The sequence below is a fragment of the Anolis sagrei genome, chromosome 1 (assembly GCF_037176765.1).
Source record: "Anolis sagrei isolate rAnoSag1 chromosome 1, rAnoSag1.mat, whole genome shotgun sequence".
NCBI classification, from domain to species: Eukaryota; Metazoa; Chordata; class Lepidosauria; order Squamata; family Dactyloidae; genus Anolis; species Anolis sagrei.
In genome coordinates, this window is record NC_090021.1 from 31,058,534 (window position 1) to 31,081,886 (window position 23,353).

The following is a 23,353-nucleotide window of genomic DNA, read 5'->3' on the forward strand; positions in this document are numbered from 1 at the left end:
GATGATGATGATGATGATGATGATGAAGCATATTTAAGCATAAATTCCGTCCATTTTCTTGGGGGGGGGGGGTTATGTTGTCTCCAATTCTGTGAAATTCCCTTCATATAGTAGCTTGCCAATGTATTTAAAACATTTCTAATATAGAAACATTTAATCAGGAGGAGAAAAAAAAGAGCTGGCTTTGACTGAATATGTAGCAAGGTTTCATTATTGTATTATGTACTGCTTTCATTTTTGAGGGGGGTATATTAATTTTTATAAGCCTTCTTGGTCTTATAATAGATGTGCTATAAATATTTTAAAGTACACATGAGCACGTACGTATTCATATAAATGGGCCAGTAAGTAGAAAAAATTACTAGAAAAAAGAAATGGCATAAAACATCAGTATGGAATACCAGGAAAAATCATGCATATGCAAAACAAGGAAAGACACTAATTAAGGAGAATATGCTGAAAATAGTTTTTCACTACAGATGAGGAGGTAACAGACAGCATTAGCTATAGCCAAGCATAGAATTGGCACATTGTGTACCGGGTTCCTCTAAATATTTCTGCCAATTTACCCTTTTCTTGACCTGAAGTCACCCCTTTAATACTCAAATTGGAGTACCTTCCTGACTAAGCAGACTACTAATTGGAATTAATTGTGTGGCAAAGAAAATGGGCAGTGTGCTTACACTTTCACTCTCATTTGACCCACAGCTCAGAGAAATGATAACTTATGTACCTCCAGTCTGATGGCTGGCACCAGCCTAAAAGAACAAATGTACCTTCCTTGCCATAAATGTTAACTCTTTGTATGCCTCAGGGTGCGTCTACACTATAGAATTAATGCAGTTTGACACTGCTTTAATTGACAATGATAAATGCTAATTCTGTAAATGTGCACAGCAAGATCTTTCCAGTCTGATATCTTAGATGGAAATGACCATCCTCTCAAAGCCTATTGCCAGTTTGATACCTCTTAAATAAAAAAAGGATTTTTTTTCCTGGTATAAATTTACTGGTTTAGACATAATTCTCATGATGGATTACACTATGTAACAAAATTTGAAAATTGTCCTGATTTGAAAGTATTATTCCTGTTTAATTGTGTGTTACTTACCTTGAAAGTAGTTGTTATACTCCAGAAACTTCATTTTTCTGGCTGCCACAAACTATGTTGAATTGGTTGAGACTTGAGGAGATATTCATTGAAAAACTAAAGCGAAATGTGCTGCATGATGTCCCTACTGCAAAACAAAGTTTTTGGAGTTTAATAATTTTTTCCATGTTTTTATGATAGAACCAATTAGGAAATGACATTCATAACCCAGGAACAAAAATCATGTTACATAGTCTGGAGGATCTAATGAGTAGAACTGCTGTGATAATTACTGGAGTTAGGTGGATGCAGCTTGGTCCTGACCCAGAAAATTGCTCTTAATTTTCTCAACTCATGTCAAGGATATCGATTATGCTTTAAGTGTTGATGGAGCTCTTTGTAAATGTATTTATCTGGATTTTTTTCCTCCTTATTCCACCATACAAGTCCTTAGCTTTGTGACAAATACATAAATTCAGTGCCATTTCAGGCAGGATGTTCTGGGTGCCATCCAAGCATCACAAGGGATGTATCTACAGGTTAGACTTAATGCAGTTTGACACCCTGTTAACTGACCAACCTCAATGCTGTGGAATAATGGGAGTTGTAGTTTTAAAGGTCTTTCGCCTTCTCTGCCAAAAAAAAAAAAAACAACTGATGATGAGAGGAAGGATTTATAAGTTTTCTTCTTAAATAATGACAGAAACAGGTTCAAACTGTACAGTGTTTTATTTATATCCTGCTTCCCTCCTAGCAGCGGATTCAAGGCAGAGTATGTTGGATATATCTATTTATATTGCATTTTAATCCTTGCACTATGTGGCTTAATGTATGTATTTTGAGGTGATGTTTAAATGTATTTTATAAAGTGCTTTAACTGTTTTGGGCCCCCTTCCTCGAGCTGTGAGAAGAGGCAGATAACCAATAAAATGTATGATTTTTCTTCTTAAAAATCACATTAGTAGTTTCCATATAATTAGTAATGTTAGTTTCCTGTGCCGTACAAAGGAGAAGGAAAAAGTGAAGGAATGTAGCAGCAGCTTAAAATCTAACTGGTTTTAATGTTTCCATCATCTTTTGTGGGTGTAATGTTTTACATCCAGGACTTTGGATAATTAAACATATTTACACAGTTGCAATGTCATATGATACAGAAAAATGCAAGTCATGACACTTGCCCAGAGGGTGTGTCTATCGCAGGCATGGGCAAACTTGGTCTCTCCAGATGCTTTGGACTTCAACTTCCCAAGTGTCTAGGACTGTGTGATGTATCAGCAAATAATGTGTGCAGATCCCAGTAAGGTGTCCTTCTGCAGCTGGCAGATGGTAATTTTGTCAGTGCTGATTGTGTTTAAGTGCAGGCCAAGGTCTTTAGGCACTGCACCCAGTGTGCCAATCACCACTGGGACCACCTTTACTGGTTTGTGCCAGAATCTTTGCAGTTCAATTTTTAAATCCTCATATCGTGTCAGCTTTTCCAGTTGTTTCTCTGCAATCCTGCTGCCACCTGGGATTGCGACATCGACGATCCATACTTTGTTTTTTAACACGATTGTGACGTCAAGAGTATTATGCTCCAAACTCTGTCTGATTCCGGAAGACCCAGAGGAGTTTGGCATGTTCATTCTCTGTAACCTTTTCTGACTTGTGATCCCACCAGTTCTATGTCGCAGGAAGATGGTATTTGTGGCACAAGTTCCAATTAATCATCTGAACAATGGAGTTTTGCATCTGCTTGTAGTCTGTCTGCGCGATCTTCTTGCAGCAACTGAGGATGTGAGCTATTGTTTCATCTGCTTCCTTGCAGAGTCTACATTTGGGATCTGTTGTTGACTTTTCAACTCTGGCTTTGATGGCATTGGTTCTAATGGCTTATTATTGTTGTTGTTGTTGTTGTTGTTATTATTATTATTATTTGAAACACAACAAGATGAGTCCACAGCAGATAATATCACTTTGGTGGCTGTTGTATATTATTATTATTATTATTATTATTATTATTAGAAACAGAAAAAGATTAGTACACAGCAAACAAGGTCATTCTGCTGGCTGTTGTACTGGATCACACCTCAGACACTTCCCAAGAGTCTAGGACTGTGTGATGTATCGGCGAATAATGCATGAAGAGTGGCCTTTTGCAGCTGACAGATGGTAATTTTGTCAGCGCTGATTGTGTTTAAGTGCAGGTCAGTGTGCCGGTCATCGCTGGGACCACCTTCAGTGTGCCTGAGTCTTTGCATTGTAATAATAATAACAGTAATTATCTTGTATTGTCAAAGGCTTTCATGGCCGGAAGCACGGGTTGTTGTAAGCTTTTTCGGGCTATATGGCCATGTTCTAGAGGCATTATTTCCTGATGTTTCGCCTGCATCTATGGCAAGCATCCTCACTACCTCTGAGGATGCCTGCCATAGAGGCAGGCGAAATGTCAGGAGAGAATGCCTCTAGACCAGGGGTCCTCAAACTTTTTAAACAGAGGGCCAGGTCACAGTCCCTCAAACTGTTGGCGGGCCAAATTATAATTTGTAAAAAAAAGAAAAAGGAATGAATTCCTATGCACACTGCACATATCTTATTTGTAGTGCAAATACACTTAAAAACAATACAATACTTAAAATGAATAACTATTTTAACAAATATAAACTCATTAGTATTTCAATCGGTTTTTAAATCTTTGTGTGTTAATGTTTATATGTGATTTATATTAATTGTATTGTTTTTGTTTATTGCTCTCTTGTTTTATTGATGTGTTGTTGGGCTTGGCCTCATGTAAGCCGCTCCGAGTTCCTTGGGGAGATGGTGGCGGAGTATAAATAAAGTTATTATTATTATTATTAAGTGTGGGCCTGCTTTTGGCTGATGAGATTGGATGTTGTTGTTGTGTGCTTTCAAGTCGTTTCAGACTTAGGTTGACCCTGAAAGGCAGTCACCTCTCCATCAAAGTCAACATTGACACCGAAATTCAACACCACCTGAGCTCTGTGAGTGCAACATTTTTCCAAATGCAGCAGAGAGTGTTTGAGGATAGGGACATCCGTAGGGATACCAAGGGGCTTGCTTATAAAGCTATTGTCCTCCTAACCCTGCTATATGCCTGTGAGACGTGGACTGTCTACAGATGTCACATGCAACTCCTAGAACGATTCCATCAGCGCTGCCTCCGGAAAATCCTGCAAATTTCTTGGGAAGACAAGCGGACAAATGTCAGTGTGCTGGAAGAAGCAAAGACCACCAGCATTGAAGCGATGGTCCTCTGCCATCAACTCCGCTGGAGTGGCCACGTTGTCCAGATGCCCGACCACCATCTCCCAAAGCAGTTGCTCTACTCCAAACTCAAGAACAGAAAACAATAGTGGTGGACAGGAAAAGAGATTGAAAGATGGGCTCAAAGCCAACCAAAAAAACTCTGGCATAGACACTGAGAACTGGGAAGCCCTGGCCTGTGAGCGCTCCAGCTGGAGGTCAGCTGTGACCAGCAGTGCTGCAGAATTTGAAGAGGCAGGAATGGAGGACAAAAGAGAGAAACATGCCAAGAGGAAGGTGTGTCAAGCTAACCCCGACCGGGACCGCCTTCCACCTGGAAACCAATGCCCTCACTGCGGAAGATGATGCAGATCAAGCATATGGCTCCACAGTCACCTACGGACCTTCCCTGGAGGATTATCCTGCTCGGACAACGAGGGATCACCTAAAGTTTGACCCTGAGTAAGGGCCAGGTAAATGACCTTGGAGGGCCTTAGTTTGAGGACCCCTGCTCTAGACTATGGCCATATAGCCTGAAAAAAACCTACAACAACCCAGTAATAATCTTCCTGCATGGCAAGGGGTTGGACTAGATGGCCCATGTGGTCCCTTCCACCTCTTATTATTCTAGGTTTGGAATATTGTGTCCAATTCTGGGCACCACAATTCAAGAGAGAGATTGACAAGCTGGAATGTGTCCAGAGGAGAGCGACTAAAATGATAAAAGGTCTGGAGAACAAGCCCTATGAGGAGCGGCTAAAGGAGCTGGGCATGTTTAGCCTGAAGAAGAGAAGGCTGAGAGGGGATATGATAGCCATGTATAAATATGTGAGAGGAAGCCACAGAGAGGAGGGAGCAAGCTTGTTTTCTGCTTCCCTGGAGACTAGGACGCGGAACAATGGCTTCAAACTACAAGAAAGGAGATTCCATCTGAACATGAGGAAGAACTTCCTGACTGTGAGAGCCGTTCAGCAGTGGAACTCTCTGCCCCGGAGTGTGGTGGAGGCTCCTTCTTTGGAAGCTTTTAAACAGAGGCTGGACGGCCATCTGTCAGGGGTGATTTGAATGCAACATTCCTGCTTCTTGGCAGGGGGTTGGACTGGATGGCCCATGAGGTCTCTTCCAACTCTTTGATTCTATGATTCTAGGACTGCATGATTCGATGAGGGAGTGAAGGGCTGCCAAAAAAAAAGGGGGGGGCGGGGCTTGGCTCGCGGCCGCCTTTGATTGACAGCGGCCGTCGCGCGGCGAAGGCGAGGGCGTCCGCTGGCCTGAGAGATGGTTCCAACCGCTGCGTCGCGCGCCTTCAGAAGAAGGAGGAGGGAGGAAGAGGAGGAGGAGGAAAAGAGAGAGAGAGATGAAAAAAACCTGACTTTCGAATCTGTGCGCGCGGAGGAGGAGGGGGGAGAGAGAGAGAGAGGGAGGGAGGGGAGGAGTCACGCGCCGCTTGCCTCTCAGCCCCGGCACGCGCCGCTCTGTTTCACACCTCCCTCCCTTTCTCTCCCTCCCTCCTCCCCCCTCCCTTTCCTCCTCCTCCTCCTGCCCCCCTCCCCTCCGGCACTTTCTTCTTCTCCTCCTCCTCCTCCTCCTCTCCTCCTCCTTCTCCGGGCTCTTGCCTCTGTCCGGGTGCCTCCTCCTCCTCCTACGTGCGTGTTCCACTTGGTACGGCCCACCTGGAAGATCATGGCGATTGATGGTAAGTAGGCCAATAACGGGCTCCTCTCCTCGGGAATCGCCCCCTCCTCGCCTCCCCCCTTCTCGTTCACCTGGGCAGCAGCAAGGGGGAAGGTGCGGGGGGGGGGGGGGGACACAGGGAGAAGGACCCCGAGGGGAGATGCTTTGCGTGTGTTCTGAGACAGGGTTTAGAAGGAAGTCACACATTCACATAGGAGTTGAGGGATGAGGAATGAATGGTCCTGGGCTGTTCTCGAAGTGAGGTACAAAAGGGTCTTTGGGGACACATGGGGCAGGAAACGATGTACAAGGTATATATGTATAGAGAGAGGGGGGGGGGGTGAGTGGGTACATACACATATATACACACACACAATGAGTGGGTACACACATACACAGACAGACAGGAATTAGGAGAATGAGGAATGGTCCTGGGCTGTTCTCGAAGTGAGGTACAAAAAGGTTTATGAGGATACATGGGACAGGAAAAGATGTGGAAGAGATAAACATGTATAGATGTGAGTTGGTATACACACACACACACACACACACACAGGGGGAGATATATATATATATATATATATATATATATATATATATATATATATCTGTGTGTGTGTGTATGTATTGATGTGTGTGGATACACACACACATATACAGAGGAATTAGAGAATGGGGAATGGTCCTGTCCTGTTCTCGAAGTGAGGTACAAGAAGGTCTATGGGGACACATGGGACAGAAAAAGATGTGGAAGATTATACATATTGATGTGAGTGGATACACACATTGGGATACACACACACACAGAGAGAGAGAACAATTAGGAGAATGAGAAATGGTCCTGGGTTGTTATTGAAGTGAGGTACAAAAGGGTCTTTGGGGACACATGGGCCAGGAAGAGATGTACAAGGTGTATATGTATATAGAGAGGGGGGTGAGTGGGTACATACACATATACATACACACACACACAATGAATGGGTACACACATACACACACAGACAGGAATTAGGAGAATGAGGAATGGTCCTGGGCTGTTCTCGAAGTGAGGTACAAAAAGGTTTATGGGGATAAATGGGACAGGAAAAGATGCGGAAGAGATGTATAGATGTGAGTTGGTATATATACATATATACACACACAGAGGGATATATATATATATATATATATATATATGTGTGTGTGTGTGTGTGTGTGTATACGTATTGATGTGTGTGGATATACACACACATATACAGAGGAATTGGAGAATGGGAAATGGTCCTGTCCTGTTCTCGAAGTAAGGTACAAGAAGGTCTATGGGGACACATGGGACAGGAAAAGATGTGGAAGATTATTCATATTGATGTGAGTGGATACACACATGGGGATATATATATAATATATATATATATATATATATATATATATATATATATAATGTATGTATATATACACACACAGAGAGAGAGAGAACAATTAGGAGAATGAGGAATGGTCCTGGGTTGTTATTGAAGTGAGGTACAAAAGGGTCTTTGGGGACACATGGGGCAGGAAAAGATGTAAAAGATATATATGTATAGAGAGGAGGGGGTGAGTGGGTACACACACACACAATGAGTGGGTACACACATACACACACAGACAGGAAATAGGAGAATGAGGAATGGTCCTGGGCTGCTCTGGAAGTGAGGTACAAAAAAGTTTATGAGGATACATGGGACAGGAAAAGATGTGGAAGAGATAGACATATAGATGTGAGTCAGTATATATATATACACACACAGAGGGAGATATATATGTGTGTGTGTGTATGTATGTATTGATGTGTGACACACACATATATACAGAGGAATTAGAGAATGGGGAATGGTCCTGTCCTGTTCTCGAAGTGAAGTACAAGAAGGTCTATGGGGACACATGGGACAGGAAAAGATGTGAAAGATTATACGTATTGATGTGAGTGGATACACACACGGGGATATATACACACATAGAGAGAGAAGAATTAGGAGAATGAGGAATGGTCCTGGGTTGTTATTGAAGTGAGGTATTAAAGGATCTTTAGGGGCAGGAAAAGATGTGGAAGACACACACACACACATAGTGAATGGGTACATACACAGGAATTAGGAGAATGAGGCATGGCCCTGGGTTGATCTTGATGTGAGATACAGAAGCATCTTTGGGGCAGGAAAGATGAGGGGCAGCAATACATATAAGGATGCACAAGGGAATGTTCTAAGTTGTTCTCAAAGTGAGCTACAGAAGCATCTTTGTGGGTGCATGGGTCAGGAAAGGATGTGGAATATATGTATGTGTGTGTACCCAAACACACACACACACACACACATATATAAATGATGGGGGATGAGGGATAGTCCTGGGTTGTTCTCAAAGTGAGGTACAGAAACCCTTGGGGCAGGAAAAAATGGTATAGATATGTAGTTATACAGTAGAGTCTCGCTTATCCAACCTTCACTCATCCAACATTCTGTATTATCCAATGCAGTCTGCCTCCAGCCTGGATCCACAACTATTTCAATACATTGCGATGTTTTGGTGCTAAATTCATAAATACAGTAATTATTACATAATGTTATTGTGTATTGAACTGCTTTTTCTGTCGACTTGTAAAACATGATGTTTTGGTGCTTAATTTGTAAAATCATAATGTAATTTGATATTTAATAGGCTTTTCCTCAATCCCTCCTTATTATCCACCATTTTCGCTTATTCAATGTTGGGTAAGTGAGACTCTACTGTATATGAAAGATAGATACCCCCCCCCCCCCAATAAACATGCCTATGTAACATATAATTGTGGTCAAGCATATGTTGTATTCTTTTTTTAAGGCTCTGTTGTTTCTTTTCTGATTATATATATTCATGTGGTGTGAGGAGGTGCCTACTCCAAGAGGCACTCTAAGTAGACAGCTTCAAGTCAAAGTACATTTAGTATAATGTCAAGCTTTTAACTTTGTGTTTTTAAATACATTATAACTGTACCCTCAATTTGCTTCTGACATGATAAACAAATAAATAAACAATAGGAGGTGGCCATATATAGGCTGAGGATCCCTTATACAACATTTTTGGATATGGATATTTTGGAATATTTGCATGTGTATAATCATGTGTCTTGGAAATTTCATTTGTGTTTCATATAGACCTTTTCCCCATAGTATGAAGGTGTTTTTATATACCATGTATTATATAATTTTGTGCATGGAACAAAGGTTGCATACTTTGAAGCCTCATAAAGCAAATGTGTACCTATCTCAGCCCCCCCCCCCAGCATTTCCCAGGTCCCCTTTTCTAAATCATCATGCTTTGATGTGAATATGTGTTTACATTTCGTGGTTGGAAACAAACAGCTGTGTGGAGTGCTTCTTTTGCACTATTTAAATTGGAATTTGAAAAACCAAGAGAGAAGTACATTATTGCTAGCTGAAAACGTATAACATTGTGCACCATTACTGGGAACACTTCAAAAGTGTTTTCAACAGGTGAATCACAATGGAATATCCAGAATTGTGAAGCAAATGTTACCTTTTCAAGAAATGTGTTCTTTGGTATACTTGAATTCATTGCTTTTAAAATAGAATTAACCTAAATAGTTGTTTAAAGTAAATATGTAACAGTTTGACGTTATGCATCTTTATTTGGACTTCAGTGGGGCTTGCACCCATATAACTGTGCATAGAATTGTTACCCAAATCAGGTCTCTATTGCTTGAAGTGCCATGTGCTAAGTTACATTTATAAAAGTATCTTCATGAGACCACCCTTAGCAATCTTGCCTCTTGTTTAGCATCATGGCAATAGAGAATGTCCATATAAAGCAAAGTTGGGCTTTTTACATACATGAAAGTATGATTAATGTTATTATGGAAATCATTCATACATAAATTGTTGTAATTAGTCATGATTTCGATAATTTAATTGAAGAAGTATATTAAATGCAAAAAAAGTAGTGCTTTGTGTAACCTAGTCTCTTGTACCTGAAAGAGAGTTGTTTTATTCTTTTGGGGAAGTGTATAATAACAATACAGGATGTCAGTAGAGTAGCATAGTATCTGATATTATTTCCAGCTGATGCCTTGATAAATTTAATAGCTTTTATCATTTTCATTATTGGCTTATCTTGTAAGCATTGTTGTTCCTTTCCCTAAATGGGGAAAATTCATGAAAATGATGGAATACATTTGAAAACATTTGGTTTATTATGGCTGTTCATCAAATCCCAAATAATAACAAGGGAAGACATGTTTTTAGTATTTCATTTTAGCTAGGTGTTTCATGATATTTTCAACCTTTACATTAAATCATCAATAAAGGTTTTTAAAGACACCACTAAATGAGGCTGAAATCCTGATTTCATTGATCTGAATATAAATTTCATCAAACTCAGGGAAACTTATTTCTGAGAAGGCATGCATAGAATTGCATAGTAGTTGGCATTTATCATCATTCTGTCACTGGTATTTATCACCATTCCCTCTATATGTTGAGTTTCAGTTTTTATAATTCCTGTCCATGGGTTATGTTGGCCAGGACTGCTGGAAGTTGAAGTCAACTAGACAGTCATATGTTCCTCATATGTATAGATTTTTTTTGTCATGTCAGGAGCGACTTGAGAAACTGCAAGTTGCTTCTGGTGTGTGAGAATTGGCTATCTGCAAGAACCTTGCCCAGGGGCACCTGGATGTTTTGATGATTTATCATCCTTGTGGGAGGCTTCTCTCATGTCCCCACATGAGGAGCCAGAGCCAATAGAGGGAGCTCATCCGCACTCTCCCCGGATTCGAACCTGCGACCTGTCGGTCTTCAGTCCTGCTGGCACAGGGGTTTAACCCACTGCACCACCGGGGGCTCAATATGTATAGATGGTTTGATGAGACAGGATTAAATGTGGTACTTCCTCTGACTGAATAGCGGAATCCAGTAGAAACAAGAGGGTCTGTCCTCTTCCATTACATGTGTTCCATGCACTAGATACTCAGTTTTTCAGAGCTAAGGAAAATCTCTGGAGTTTAAGTAGCTCTTAGGGCTGGAGACATGAAGGAAGCAGGAGAGGAAGGCAAGGAGCACTATCATCAGTTAGAGTTTTGTATTATAATTTTGCTGCATTTTAAATACATTTCTTTTTTTAAAAATAATGTAAACATATTTATGACATTATTTTTAGACTATATACCACATATACACATGTATAAGTTGACTTCATGTTTTGAGGCAAACATTTTGGATTTAGATATGACCCATTAATCAGTCCAAGGTCATTCCACTGAGAGGGGAAAGCGCATAGCACTGCTTCAGGTGACCTGTTGATCCTTGATGCTGTCACCATTTTTCTACTCAAACATTCAAAAAAGTCAGAAGCCGTACTGTGACAGTGATGATACATAGGGTCAGTCCATCCCAGCCTTTCTACTGGGATGGACTATGCTTTCACCTTTTGCCATCCTATTGAGAAATGCTTCTCTTTCTGATAAAAGTTAAGGTACAATATATATACTTGCCGTATATATATTCATGTATAAGTTGACCTCATGTATTAGTTGAGGGCAGATTTTGGGGCTAAAATTATGGATTTTGATCTGACCCGTGGATAAGTTGAGATCATTCTGTGGAACACCAATGCTGCCTCAGGGGGGCTGCTGTCCATAGCCTCTGCCATTTCAGCATCCAGGTATTCAAAAAAGAAAGAGACCACAATTGTTGGAGAAAGTAGAAGAGGTCTGTGCTTCTTTTAGGTTCTCCTGGGGCGGACTAAGCTCTTGCCTTTCACTATTCTACTCAGAGAATGTGATGGTTAAAAAAAAAAAGAGTTCAGGTACTGTAGTCACATTAAGGGATAGTAGTCACATTGACCCATGAATAAGTTGACTCAGGTTTTTTGGTCTGATTTTTTGGCTAAACTTTCTAGATTTATACATTAGTATATAATCTTGACTTGTGGATAAGTTGATTGAGAGTTTTTTGGTAAATGTTTTGATTAAAATTCTTAGACATATACAGGAAAATATATAGGTTTTGTTGTTTTTTTACCAGTGGCGAATTCATTACGAATTAGTACTTAACAATTAAAGGTTATTCATTATAATTTATTCTTTGGAGGCATTTAAACAGGCTGGATGGCAATCTCTTGGTGATACTTTGATTGTCCTTTTTCTTCATGGCAGGGGGTTAGACTTGATGGCTCATATAACTCTATGATTGTATTAACTGAAACTACAAAAAGTTGTTTGTTTATAATACATTTGTTAATAATTGGACAAATTTAATTTTGAACTGGATGTTATAATTGTACTGAAATTGAAAATATTTGTATATGACAAAATTACAGAGGAGGCTTTTGGATGGTGCTCGACTAGGACCAGTGGTGTAATTTGTTCCACTGAGACAAAGACCAGACATGGTCCTGCGGGTTAAGTGAAATGGTCACAATTTTAATAATATGTTTACTAGTTTGAAACACACAAACACAGTTCCCCTCTGGATACAATGTATAGTTGAAGGGTACACTGTGTTTCATGGTTTCCAAACTAACACATACTCTGACACAGCAGGTGTATACATCTGACAAAGTTTGTTGTCGTTTGTATTTTAGAGGGTGAGGAAAAAGGCCTTCTTGAGAAGATGGGTTGCACAGATGACCAAGCTACTTGTTACTCCCCACTTCTGTTTTCCAATGATCTGGCAGACCCAGAATATCCCTCCTCCCAATTTAACTTACGCTTAATGTCCCTTTTCATATCCACCAGTTGTTGCTTAAATCAAATTGCATCAGAACTACATCAGCATGATTCATTTGTGGTGTACCTTCAGGTTATTTCTCACTTATGGCAAACCTCTCATGGACCTTTACTGATAAGATTTCTTCAGAGAGGTGTTGCCATCCTTCTGAGACAATGTATCATATATACTCATGTGTATGTCAAGAAATATTAGTAAAAAAGCCCAAAAACCTAGCCACAGTTAAATGCTGAATACTGTATTTTAACTCTTATTGAAAAAGGAACAGTCTCCTTTTCTCAACTTATCCATGAGTCTTATCAGTCCATAATTGGACTGGAAAATTGTGAAATGCAAGAGCTTATTTCATCCAAGGGGAACACAAAGAAGCACCATGGCACCATTTCTGGCTGTTTTGAATGCCTGGGTGGCAAAATGGCAGTGGTAGTTAAGGGATTGTGATTAAATGGTGGTGGTATCCCTCTGAGTCAGCACTGGTTCTTTCCACACTCCACAGAATGACTCTCAACTTATCCATGAGTCTTATCAGTCAATAATTTTGACCCCAAAATCTGTCCTCAATTTATGCATGAGGTCAACATATACATGAGTGTATATATAGTAATTTGACCAAGGCGATCTAGTGGGTTTCCATAGCTGAATGGGAATTACAGAGTCCTAGTCCAATACCCTAATAATTTCACCACACTAGCTTTATGTTATTGGGGTTTTTTTGAAGTGAGAAGTACTCCCAGAGGTCTCATAGACGTTATAATAATCTTGTAGACAAGATAAGGTGTTCCATATCCCTTGTATGAAAAGCAAATCTTCCGTATCACAATTCTGTTATGCAATCTGAAAGAATTGTATGGCCTGCTACCCACCCAGGTTCAAGGTATTATTGTTTATGTGTGCAGACATAAACAGTTTAAGATTATTTCTCCCTGAACACTCCTAATAAACCACTGTGTTTTTCAGGAAATGAGAAGAAATGTTTGTTGATAATGCATCAGGTAAAGCTTAGTTTGGTAACAACACAAAAGAGGCCTTCCTGTACATGCGGGTCTGTTTGCTTGAATATTAAATTAATTGTGCAGTTGTTGGTTGATTGGGTGTTTAGAAGATTGGGGATAAGTGCATTAAGTTGTCAAGGTATGGAGTGATAAAACTGCTACAAATCTTCTCTTATGATACCTTGTACTTTGTACCATTATACTCGTTATTGTTTTATATTTTGTTACAATCTATTGAAGATTGCACAGAGGAAGAATTGTTTAAAGCTACAGACAATGCAGTTGCTGTTGCCCGCTTTAGGTCTAAAACTATTTAGCAGTTTGTTATACCTTTATTTTATCAGTTCTAGATGAACTATTTTATGCAATGCTTTTGACATGAAATATAATAATTGGAGATTTTAAAAATGGGACACATATAAATAATTTTAAATAACGATTCGACGCAAAAATAAATTGTGTAATACTGCTGTGTAATTTTGATAGTACATTTATATCAGTATCCAGAATTTTTGAAAATATCTTTGGTTGAAATTTGATTTAGGTTAAGTTCATCCAAGTATCATTTATATATTTTGATTCTAAACATGAAATAGAGTTGGAGACTCTGCACTTGGCATAAGTATAAACTAACGTCAGACAATTAAGGTTAAATAAACCACAGTAAATCTATTGAACTGAATGGTATTTTTAATCAGTGCTAATCTATCAAAGTGAATAATACTTGCAATTAATGCTAGTTGGAATAAAATTGGATTTGTTAGAATTCAAATTAGATTTATATCTGAAATATGCTCCATGAGGGGTTAAAACAGTTTACCATATACACTCAAATATAAGCTGAGTTTTTCAGCCCTTTTAAACTCTATTTATTATCATTTTATTACATTTATTATTTTTCTCTATTTACTGTTATTATTACATTTATTATTTTACTCTATCATTACTGTTATTATTACATATACATTATTTTGTTCTATTATTATTTTATTTATTACATTCATTATTTTATTCTATTTATTATTATTGGAAGGGTACGTAAGCACATTTACACTGAAGAAGGTTAGAATAATGATTTAATCAGAGCTGGACAGTTTTATCTCAAGTTACAGTTTGATGTAAATATTCAAAAAATGTTCAACCTACTCATGCCTCAATTAATGTAATTTTCTTGGTATCTATTTTTATTTTGAAATTTACCAGTAGCTGCTGCATTTCCCACCTTCAGCTTATACTCAATATGTTTTCTCAGTTTTTTTGTGATAAAATTAGGTGCTTTTATCCAGGTTGGCTTACACTCAAGTATATATGGTATAAGTACATTTTATATTGTTTTAAACACTTCTTAATTTTCTTTTTTGCAACCAGGTGGAGAAAGAACCTGTGGAGTACATGAACTAATTTGCATTAGAAAAGGTAGACAATTCCTTAAAATACTTCCTTTTAATATTTTGTTATTTATAATTGATTCTTTAACCCTCATGCACCCAGAGCAAACCATAATGTTAGAACCAGAAGTGTCACGCTTTCAGTTTCGGCTGGTTGGCTTGGTCAGAGGAAACCAAATTTCATTAAAGGGGTTGAGGAGGCATGCATTGGAATGCTTGTTGAATTGGGAGTTGTAAGAAATAAATATTATACCCATAACCCCAGTATATTGAAATTTGTGTTGGAATCCCAACTGCGATACACACAGTGTAAGACTGATTGTTTTATTGTTATGCATGAGAGTTAAATAAATCTACAAAGGTTATAAACACATAAACTTGTGGGCTAGACTATAGGTCCATCTGCAGACATTTGTTGTACATTATCATTCTGAAAGAAAAAAGCACATGTTTTGCTGCCTAGTGTCCTGTACACCATACTTACCTATCATGACTTATTAGGTAAGTGGCTGTTTATTAAACGTCATGATCACATTTGTAGAGAGTTCAGTTTACTTTAGTTTTGTTTATAAAATGCTTCTATATATTGTACACAATAAAGTTATGCCCTTAATTATGTGAGAAGGTATTGTTACAGACTGTATGGCCAATGGAAAGAAAGTTGGTTTTGATTGCAGATGACTGGTTGGAATGTCCGTTAGTCATGAAGCCACGATTCATAGCCAGTCTCCATTTTGTGCTGAGGCCATCTGAGGATAGAAAGGGTCTTCAACTAATAGACCGGCTGAGTTGTTTCGGGTGGTCAGGGCACTCCTCCATCTGTCTGAGGGGAGGGGGCCTCTGACCATCTGACAACTTGATGTGGCGAATTCGCACATCATTTTGCAGACAAAGTCACTCAGGTGTGCTCCTACTTATATGCCAGCTTTAGAGCAGTACCAAAGGATGTAACTGAGGCACCTGTCTGTTCGGTTTTGACGGATTCGTATCAGCTTGTTCAGCCTGATGATGTCAACAAGATCCTTGGAGTGGTGAGAGCTACTACATGTGCTCTAGACCCTTGCCCCTCCTGGCTTTTCAAACTTGCCAGTGGGGGGGGGGGGGTAGCTGAGTGGTTTGCAAGGATTATAAATGCCTCGCTGGATCAGGGACAATTACCAGCTAGCCCAAAACAGGCAATTATGAGGCCAATTATTAACAACTACTGACCAATTTCTAATCTCCCTTTTTTGGGCAAGGTTCTGGAGTGAGCGGTGGCTTCTCAGCTCCGGGATTCTTGGATGAAACCGGTTATCTAGATCCATTGCAGTCTGGTTTCAGGCCTGTTCATGGTACATAGACGGCTTTGGTTGCCTTGATGGATGACCTCCGCAGAGAACTAGACAGGGGGAGTACAATAGAATGGAACCTTACGGGAACCCTTGCCATTGCCTTGTGGGGTCCTGCAAAGTTCCATTCTATTGCCTATGCTTTTCAGCATCTACATGAAACTGCTGGGAGAGGTCATCCGGAGTTTCGGAGTTTGGTGCCCTCTCTCTGCAGCTGACACTCAACTTTACTATTCTTTTCCATCTAATTCCAAGAAAGATCCCCCGATCCTGGCCCAGTGTCTGGCCACTGTGATGGACGGGATGAGGGCTAACAAGCTAAAACTTAATCCAGACAAGACAGACCATTTCCAATCTGGGGGCCTTTCTTTTGTTTTTCAAATTTGTTGATAGATTTTTGTTATAAGTAGAGTAGCTTGAATCAGCTCTGTTGATATGCCATCTGCTCCTGGTTATTTATTCCTCCCACGTGATCTGAATACAATTTCCACTTACTTTCTAAAACTGAGTGTTGGCTTTTAAAGAAGAAGGTTTTTCAGATAAAGTGAAGGGGTTCTGTGGTTTTAGCTTTGAATATATTTTAATCACTACATTGCTGTGAGTTTTGCGGGCTGTATGGTTATCTCCTGATGTTTCGCCCACATCTATGGCAGGCATCCCCAGAGGTTGTGAGGTATATTGGAAACTAGTTGCAACATTCACATTTACCTTCAACAGACAAGAGTTCTTTCTCCCACCCTGGATCTTCAACAGATATATAAACCTCACTTGCCTAGTTTGCAATATACCTCACAACCTCTGAGGATGCCTGTCTTAGATGTGGGCAAAACGTCAGGAGATAGTGCTTCTGGAACATGGCCATAGCAACCCAGTGATTCTGACCATGAAAACTCATAGCAACCCAGTGATTCCGGCCATGAAAGCCTTCCACAACACATGTTTTAATCAGTTTTTATTGATTTTAACTATTTTTTAAAATACTATTGATATTTAATTCTGTTTTAATGTTTGTATATTTATAGATTTAAACTATATTAAAATGCTTTTAATGTAAGCCTCTTTGAGTCTTCTTTATGGAGAGAAAAAGTGGAATGCAAACATAATAGTAATAATGATGTCCATCTTCAATTGTTCTTCCCTGGATGAATCTTTCATCCTTTGCTCTTTTTAAAAATAGTTTTTCAGTGTATTTGTATCATCTTTTTGTTTCTACTTGATCATGTAATGTGTTCCCCTGCTGGTCATATAGCATCCTTACTTTTACTTTAAACTTCCATTCGATTTCTCAGATCTTGAGGAAGAAGCTCCTTGTTCTTCTTTTCGTTGTCCTATTTATCCACATCGGAGGTTATAGTAGTTCTTCTTGGTCCTTTTCATGAATTGCTGAACACTTTCATTCAAGGTGTTGACCTTCTTTCTGTTACCTTTTACTTCTGCTTATCATTTGTCCTTAATTGCGTGAGGAGTTTCATATATCATCAATTGAGGCTTATCCTTCTTTTTGGTTTCAAACTGTGTATTTTTGCATTTCTCTCTAATAGTGTTCCTGGTCAGTTAGGCCTAATAGTGCAAATCTATATTTTACATTCTCTTTAAATACTATGGGGATATTCTTCAGGTTGTATTTTGGCACAATTATTGGTTTAGTGTTCTTCTTTAGCTTTCATTTCTATAGGAGGTCAAGATCTATGCCACAGGTTGCTCCTGCCCTCTAGTCTTTTTTTGCATGGGGATTGAAACTTCTCCATCTTCTGCTTCCAATTATGTGTACTTATTTGATTTCAGTATTGGACATCAGGTGAAGTCCGTGTGTACAGTTAACACTTTGATTGCTTGAAGAATGTGGTGTTTATGAACAAAATGCCGTTGTGGAATTGAATCAGTAGCTCTCCAGCTTCATTTCTTGATCCTAGACCAAAACAGTCTTTGATTCTGTACTCTTTACCTCCTTTTGTATTCAAATCACCTGTGATTGTCAACATACCCTGCTTTGGTGTGTGCTCCATTTTTCCTTGGACTCCAACACAGAGTGCCAGTTTGGTGTAGTGGTTTGAGCACTAGACTATAACTAGATTTCACACAATTCCATAAAACCTATTCAAAAGGTCAGAGATTTCCAGTGAATTTTTCCTGCTCTTTTTTCTTATAATGGCAGCCTCTATTCAAAATTATAATCTGCCTTTGAAAATTTCCACATTTAAAAAAGAATTGCCACAAGGTATGGAGAACTGCTATTTAAGAAACAGAACCTTTTTTAATGCATGAAACTAATCATACCTGATCCTACAGTTGTTTGAACTCAAACTGCATGTTATATGCGTCAAATTTTGATGTACTCTACTGTTATGTTTGAGTGGTATTCTTCCCATTTCAAGTTTGAGCAAAAATATCTGGGAAATATATTTTAAAGGAGTGAATAAACTATTTCTAGGCTTTTCAGTGTAGGATATTTCACAATTAGCACTGATTTGCTATATTTTAATATAATCAATATGTTTTAATAAAATAAATTACATACATGTTGTAGTATATTTATTCTTTACTATTCTTTCCCAGAGCTTGAACCTGCAAGTTCACATGGTAACAGACAAACATGCAATCTTGGTTGTACTGTATACAGAAAGATGAAATATTGAAGTCATTTCCTTTATGGGCCACAACCATTCAGATAAATGTGCTTTAAAAGAACCCCTTAGATACAACTCCTCCTTATGTGTATCTCAGATGCATCTTTTTAAACTTTTGGTTTATCCTAGCAATAGAAGTGAGTTCACATGGGGTAATTCACCATTTGATGTAGAGATCTGTAAGAAGCATTGTTCCTTTTGGGGGTCCATCATCACTTCTGAAAAGAATAACATTAATCTGTCAAGATACTTGAGCTCCAATAGTATATAAATAGAATTTTGGAAGTGTTCCAGTATGGTGATCTTTTAAAATAGTTAAAACTATGTATTCATATATTTAATCAGTATTTTTGGGTGCTTTGCCCAATGAGAATGTGAAATAAAATTGTTAAATAAATAGCTATTTTAAACATCCTCAGGAATAAAGATGTCATCACTAGATTGTTATTTGGATCACAGGAAACCAGATACAGGCTTTGCGCATCATGAAATCCACATGCCAGGTCTTTGTTAAATTAGATATAATGAAACTAGATAAGTACATTGCCATGGTTGGCTGGTTGGTTGAATTTCCATTGGTAAAATTCTAATGAAGTAACTGTTGATGTTTCCCTGTTTAAAAATACCAGATAATGTGGCTTTGTTCTTAAATCTTATGTGGTTTGTTATGTATCAGGTAACTCTTACTGCTGTTTTCTAGCATCTGAACATTGAATTAAAAAGCATTGTTTCCAAGATAAATCCTTTGGATTCATATTCTGTAATAGGTTACACTTCCTTTAGAGACTCCGTGATTGCTCAGTTGTGAAATAGGAAAGAAGTAAGCTATTAGGAATTGTGGGAGTTGAAGTCCAAAATACCTGGAGGGCATACTGTATCTACTTCTCTTCCTTTAGCACACCTTCAACACACATAATGCAAATGGTGCTATGAATTCCCTAGATAATATCTTGTTCTTGTTTTTTTAAAATTATTATTATTATTATTATTAGTAGTAGTAGTAGTATGTAGTAGCATTATTTATACCCCACTTTTCTCTCCACAAGAAGACTCAAAGAGGCTCAAATTAGTATTGTTGGCATTCATATTTTAAGTAATACAATAGCCCTCCATGTCCATTCAATTAGCCATAGCTTGAAAATATTTAAAAGAAAATCCCCAAAATTCCATTTTATATGAGGGATACCATTTTACTGTGCCATTTTATACAATGGGATTTGAGCATCCATGGATTTTAGTGCCCATGGGAGCTCCTGGAATCAAAGCCTGGTGGATTCCAAGGGTCCACTGTATACTTCACAAATTCCAACCCTCTGCTAACTTTCCTTATTTCAACTGTTTGGTGATCATGCTATATATGACAATGGTCACAGAAGTTAGAGGTGAACATTCTTCCATACACACCTTTCTTCATCCCATATTGTGCCAGCTTTAGCGGGAAAATCCCAGTTTGTGTTTAGTACAATTTTTCTGTTACATCTAAATGATTAACAAATTAGGAATAGATTTGTCAGGATTCAGACATGAGAAGAAAGCAGAAGTATCAGAAGCTTGCTTCTGATACTTATAAAAGATAATTTATGAACCTTACAATGATTCTTGCAATTGGCACATTCCAGCTGGACTTTTAAAAAAAATTGAGATGTTTTGCTGTCAGTTAGGCATTATTTCAATTTTCAGATGGAAGAATTCATGTTTCTAATAGGCCCCTTCAGCTTGTTCATTAGCCATGTACCTTCTTGATCTTTCTGAGAGCTACGGCGTTTTTGGGCATTCTTTCTCCTCTGAGGGTTAAAGCATTTAGGTATTCTTCCCCTTGCATGAATTTCTGAAGTATGTGCATTTCACATTCTGCTAGCACTCCCTAGATAACATAAAACAGAGGACACTTCTACACATCCAGCAAAACCCAGAAGTAACCGGGTTAAAAGAAGGGTGGCTAAATGATGTGTGGAGAAGTGTGGGTGGAATAGGGTTAACAGCTGAAAAGTACGTGTTTAAAAGGTGTGCTTAAAACCCAATTCCACCCAAAGTGCATCTTCACATGATTGTATATCCCTGCGTGGAAAACACGTGACTTCCTTCCCATCCCCCTGTGTGAACTGCTCCTGCGCACATGCACATTTTATAAGCCCAAAAACTGCTGATCGCGCTGTCAAAAATGGAACCACAGACACACAGGCAACTAAAGGGAAGCACAATTGGAAAGCAGTTTGAACTCTCTATAATCATTCCTTTGTTTAGATCTTTCTAAAATTAAACAGAGCTTGAATTTAGAGTTGGATGAAGAGAAAAAGAAATCTGCTTGTGCGTACTTTAGAATCTCTGCATGAGCGCATCTTGGAGAACCTTAAAAAAAGCAAAAATGTATTCTCTAAATATTTATTTATTTACTGCATTAATATACCACCTTTCTCACCCCCGAGGGGAGTCAAAGCAGTTTCCAACATAATAGTGACAAAATTCAATGCCGCACATACATGTGAAAACCAAAACATAATTTCTAGACAATAACATATACTATAAATTAAGAACCTTAACCATATTACACATTAAAAAACATTATCTGGAAGGCTACAATCATGTACATGTTTACATGAGAGTAGTTCTTTTGAAGTCATTGGACTTCTCAGTAGGATTTCAGTGGGAATGGGCCTTATTGAAAAGTGTGATTTGTGATTGATTTTGTTTAGAATTATGATGCATTATGGATCTCCTCAAGGTTTCTTAATCTTTCTATGCTCTGTGAGTTACCTGCTTGATTGAATCAGATTTCATAGTATAGAAAAGTATTGTTGTTTTTGTGTATGTTATTGTTTAAGGTTATGGATTTTGAAGCAAAGAAAATAATTCAATTTCTTTCCCCTCCCCCTTTTCATCTAGTTTGTAGAGCTTCTGCTGGTTATAATTAGAGCACATGAGAGTACGAAGGATGGTAGAGAACATGACAAGCACGTTTGACATAGGTAACATATCTCAGAAGAAAAAAACATACAATAATTTATATATACTATTTAGTTTATAGTTGAGATATTTGAAATACTGAAAATTATTGACTTATCTTCGTTTTAAAGGATGGATATACACAGGCAGTCCCCAAATTACAAACATCCAACTTACAAACAACTCATAGTTACAAATGGAGTGAGACAACAGGAAGAGAGAGAAATCTACCCCTAGGAAGGGAAAGAAAGGAATTTCACCTGAAGCTTTGTTACCAACCTTTGTTTCCACAAGCAGCCACATTTTCCAAAATCCAATTATCACCGGAGCAGAAATCTTCACAGACAGAAAAACAAACACCACAAGGGTATTAACCTTTCCCTGTGCTATCCAAAGCTTATATATGACTGGAATCACACTTTAAAAATGTACCTGTTCGGACTTACATACAAATTTAACTTAAGAACAGACATACAAAACCTATCTTGTTTGTAACTTGGGGATTGCCTGTAAATGTTCCCTGAAATCAAAACTGTGTGCTTGTAAGGAAGTCAAATAATTTATATACATATATCATTATCATAAACTAGTAATTAGAAATTTGGTGAAGTTATAACTATGGATAAGATCCAACAATGTGAAAGTGCACTACCTCTTTCCTCCCCAGTGCGGCCTAATAATTCCCTCCAAAAACTGTTTAACGGAGAGGGAGAAATTCATTCTTCTGTCAGATGTTGTGCTTTTGATGAATGGACACCATTATAAAGCACCCTTAAATATTTAGTACTTCAGAACATTTGGAAGTAAATTTTTGGAGAGCACTGAAGTTCATACGATTCGTTTTAATATACTGAATTCATCAGTGTCATGATGCATCTTAATTAATCTTTATCTGTGGATGTGAGACATTCAACATGGTCATAGCCCAAATACTATGAATAATATTTGGATTTGAACTAGTCTTAGTACCATTGACCCTTCAGAGGAGTTTTACTGATTGATTGACTCATTTGATTTTTAATGTGTAGTCTGCGGTTTTTCACAGGTGCCAAGAGCACCTAAGAACCTACGTAAAAATGCTACTAATTACCTCTGTAAAAGTATACATTATAAATATTTAAAATACTAGAAAATACTAGATTACTAAGAAAAATGGAAGTAAACTAACCAGACAAATGACTCAAAGTGGGTCTTGAGCCAGTACATGTATGCTAACACATTGAGGACTTTATAGAATAGCACAAACATCCTGAGTAAGTTTAGTAGCTTAGTGGCAGCTGGCATATAGATGTCAAAACAGGTGTAATAGGCTCTCCTATTGTGTATGA

At 38.3% G+C, this 23,353-nt stretch overlaps 1 protein-coding gene across 4 annotated transcripts in view; it reads left to right on the top strand.

Moving 5' to 3' along the window:
- Positions 1-5,722: 5,722 nt before the first annotated feature.
- Positions 5,723-23,353, top strand: part of SYT14 (synaptotagmin 14) — a 117,707-nt gene continuing 100,076 nt past the window's right edge. The window contains exons 1-2 of one of the 4 annotated variants that reach the window (XM_060754338.2): positions 5,725-6,029; positions 15,108-15,155. In XM_060754338.2, coding sequence (XP_060610321.1) covers positions 6,017-6,029; positions 15,108-15,155 — 61 coding nt within the window. In that variant the 5' untranslated portion in view covers positions 5,725-6,016. Of the gene's footprint in view, positions 6,030-15,107; positions 15,156-23,353 lie in introns of all 4 variants that reach the window. The other 3 variants (XM_060754339.2, XM_060754341.2, XM_060754340.2) reach the window with 3 other exon arrangements.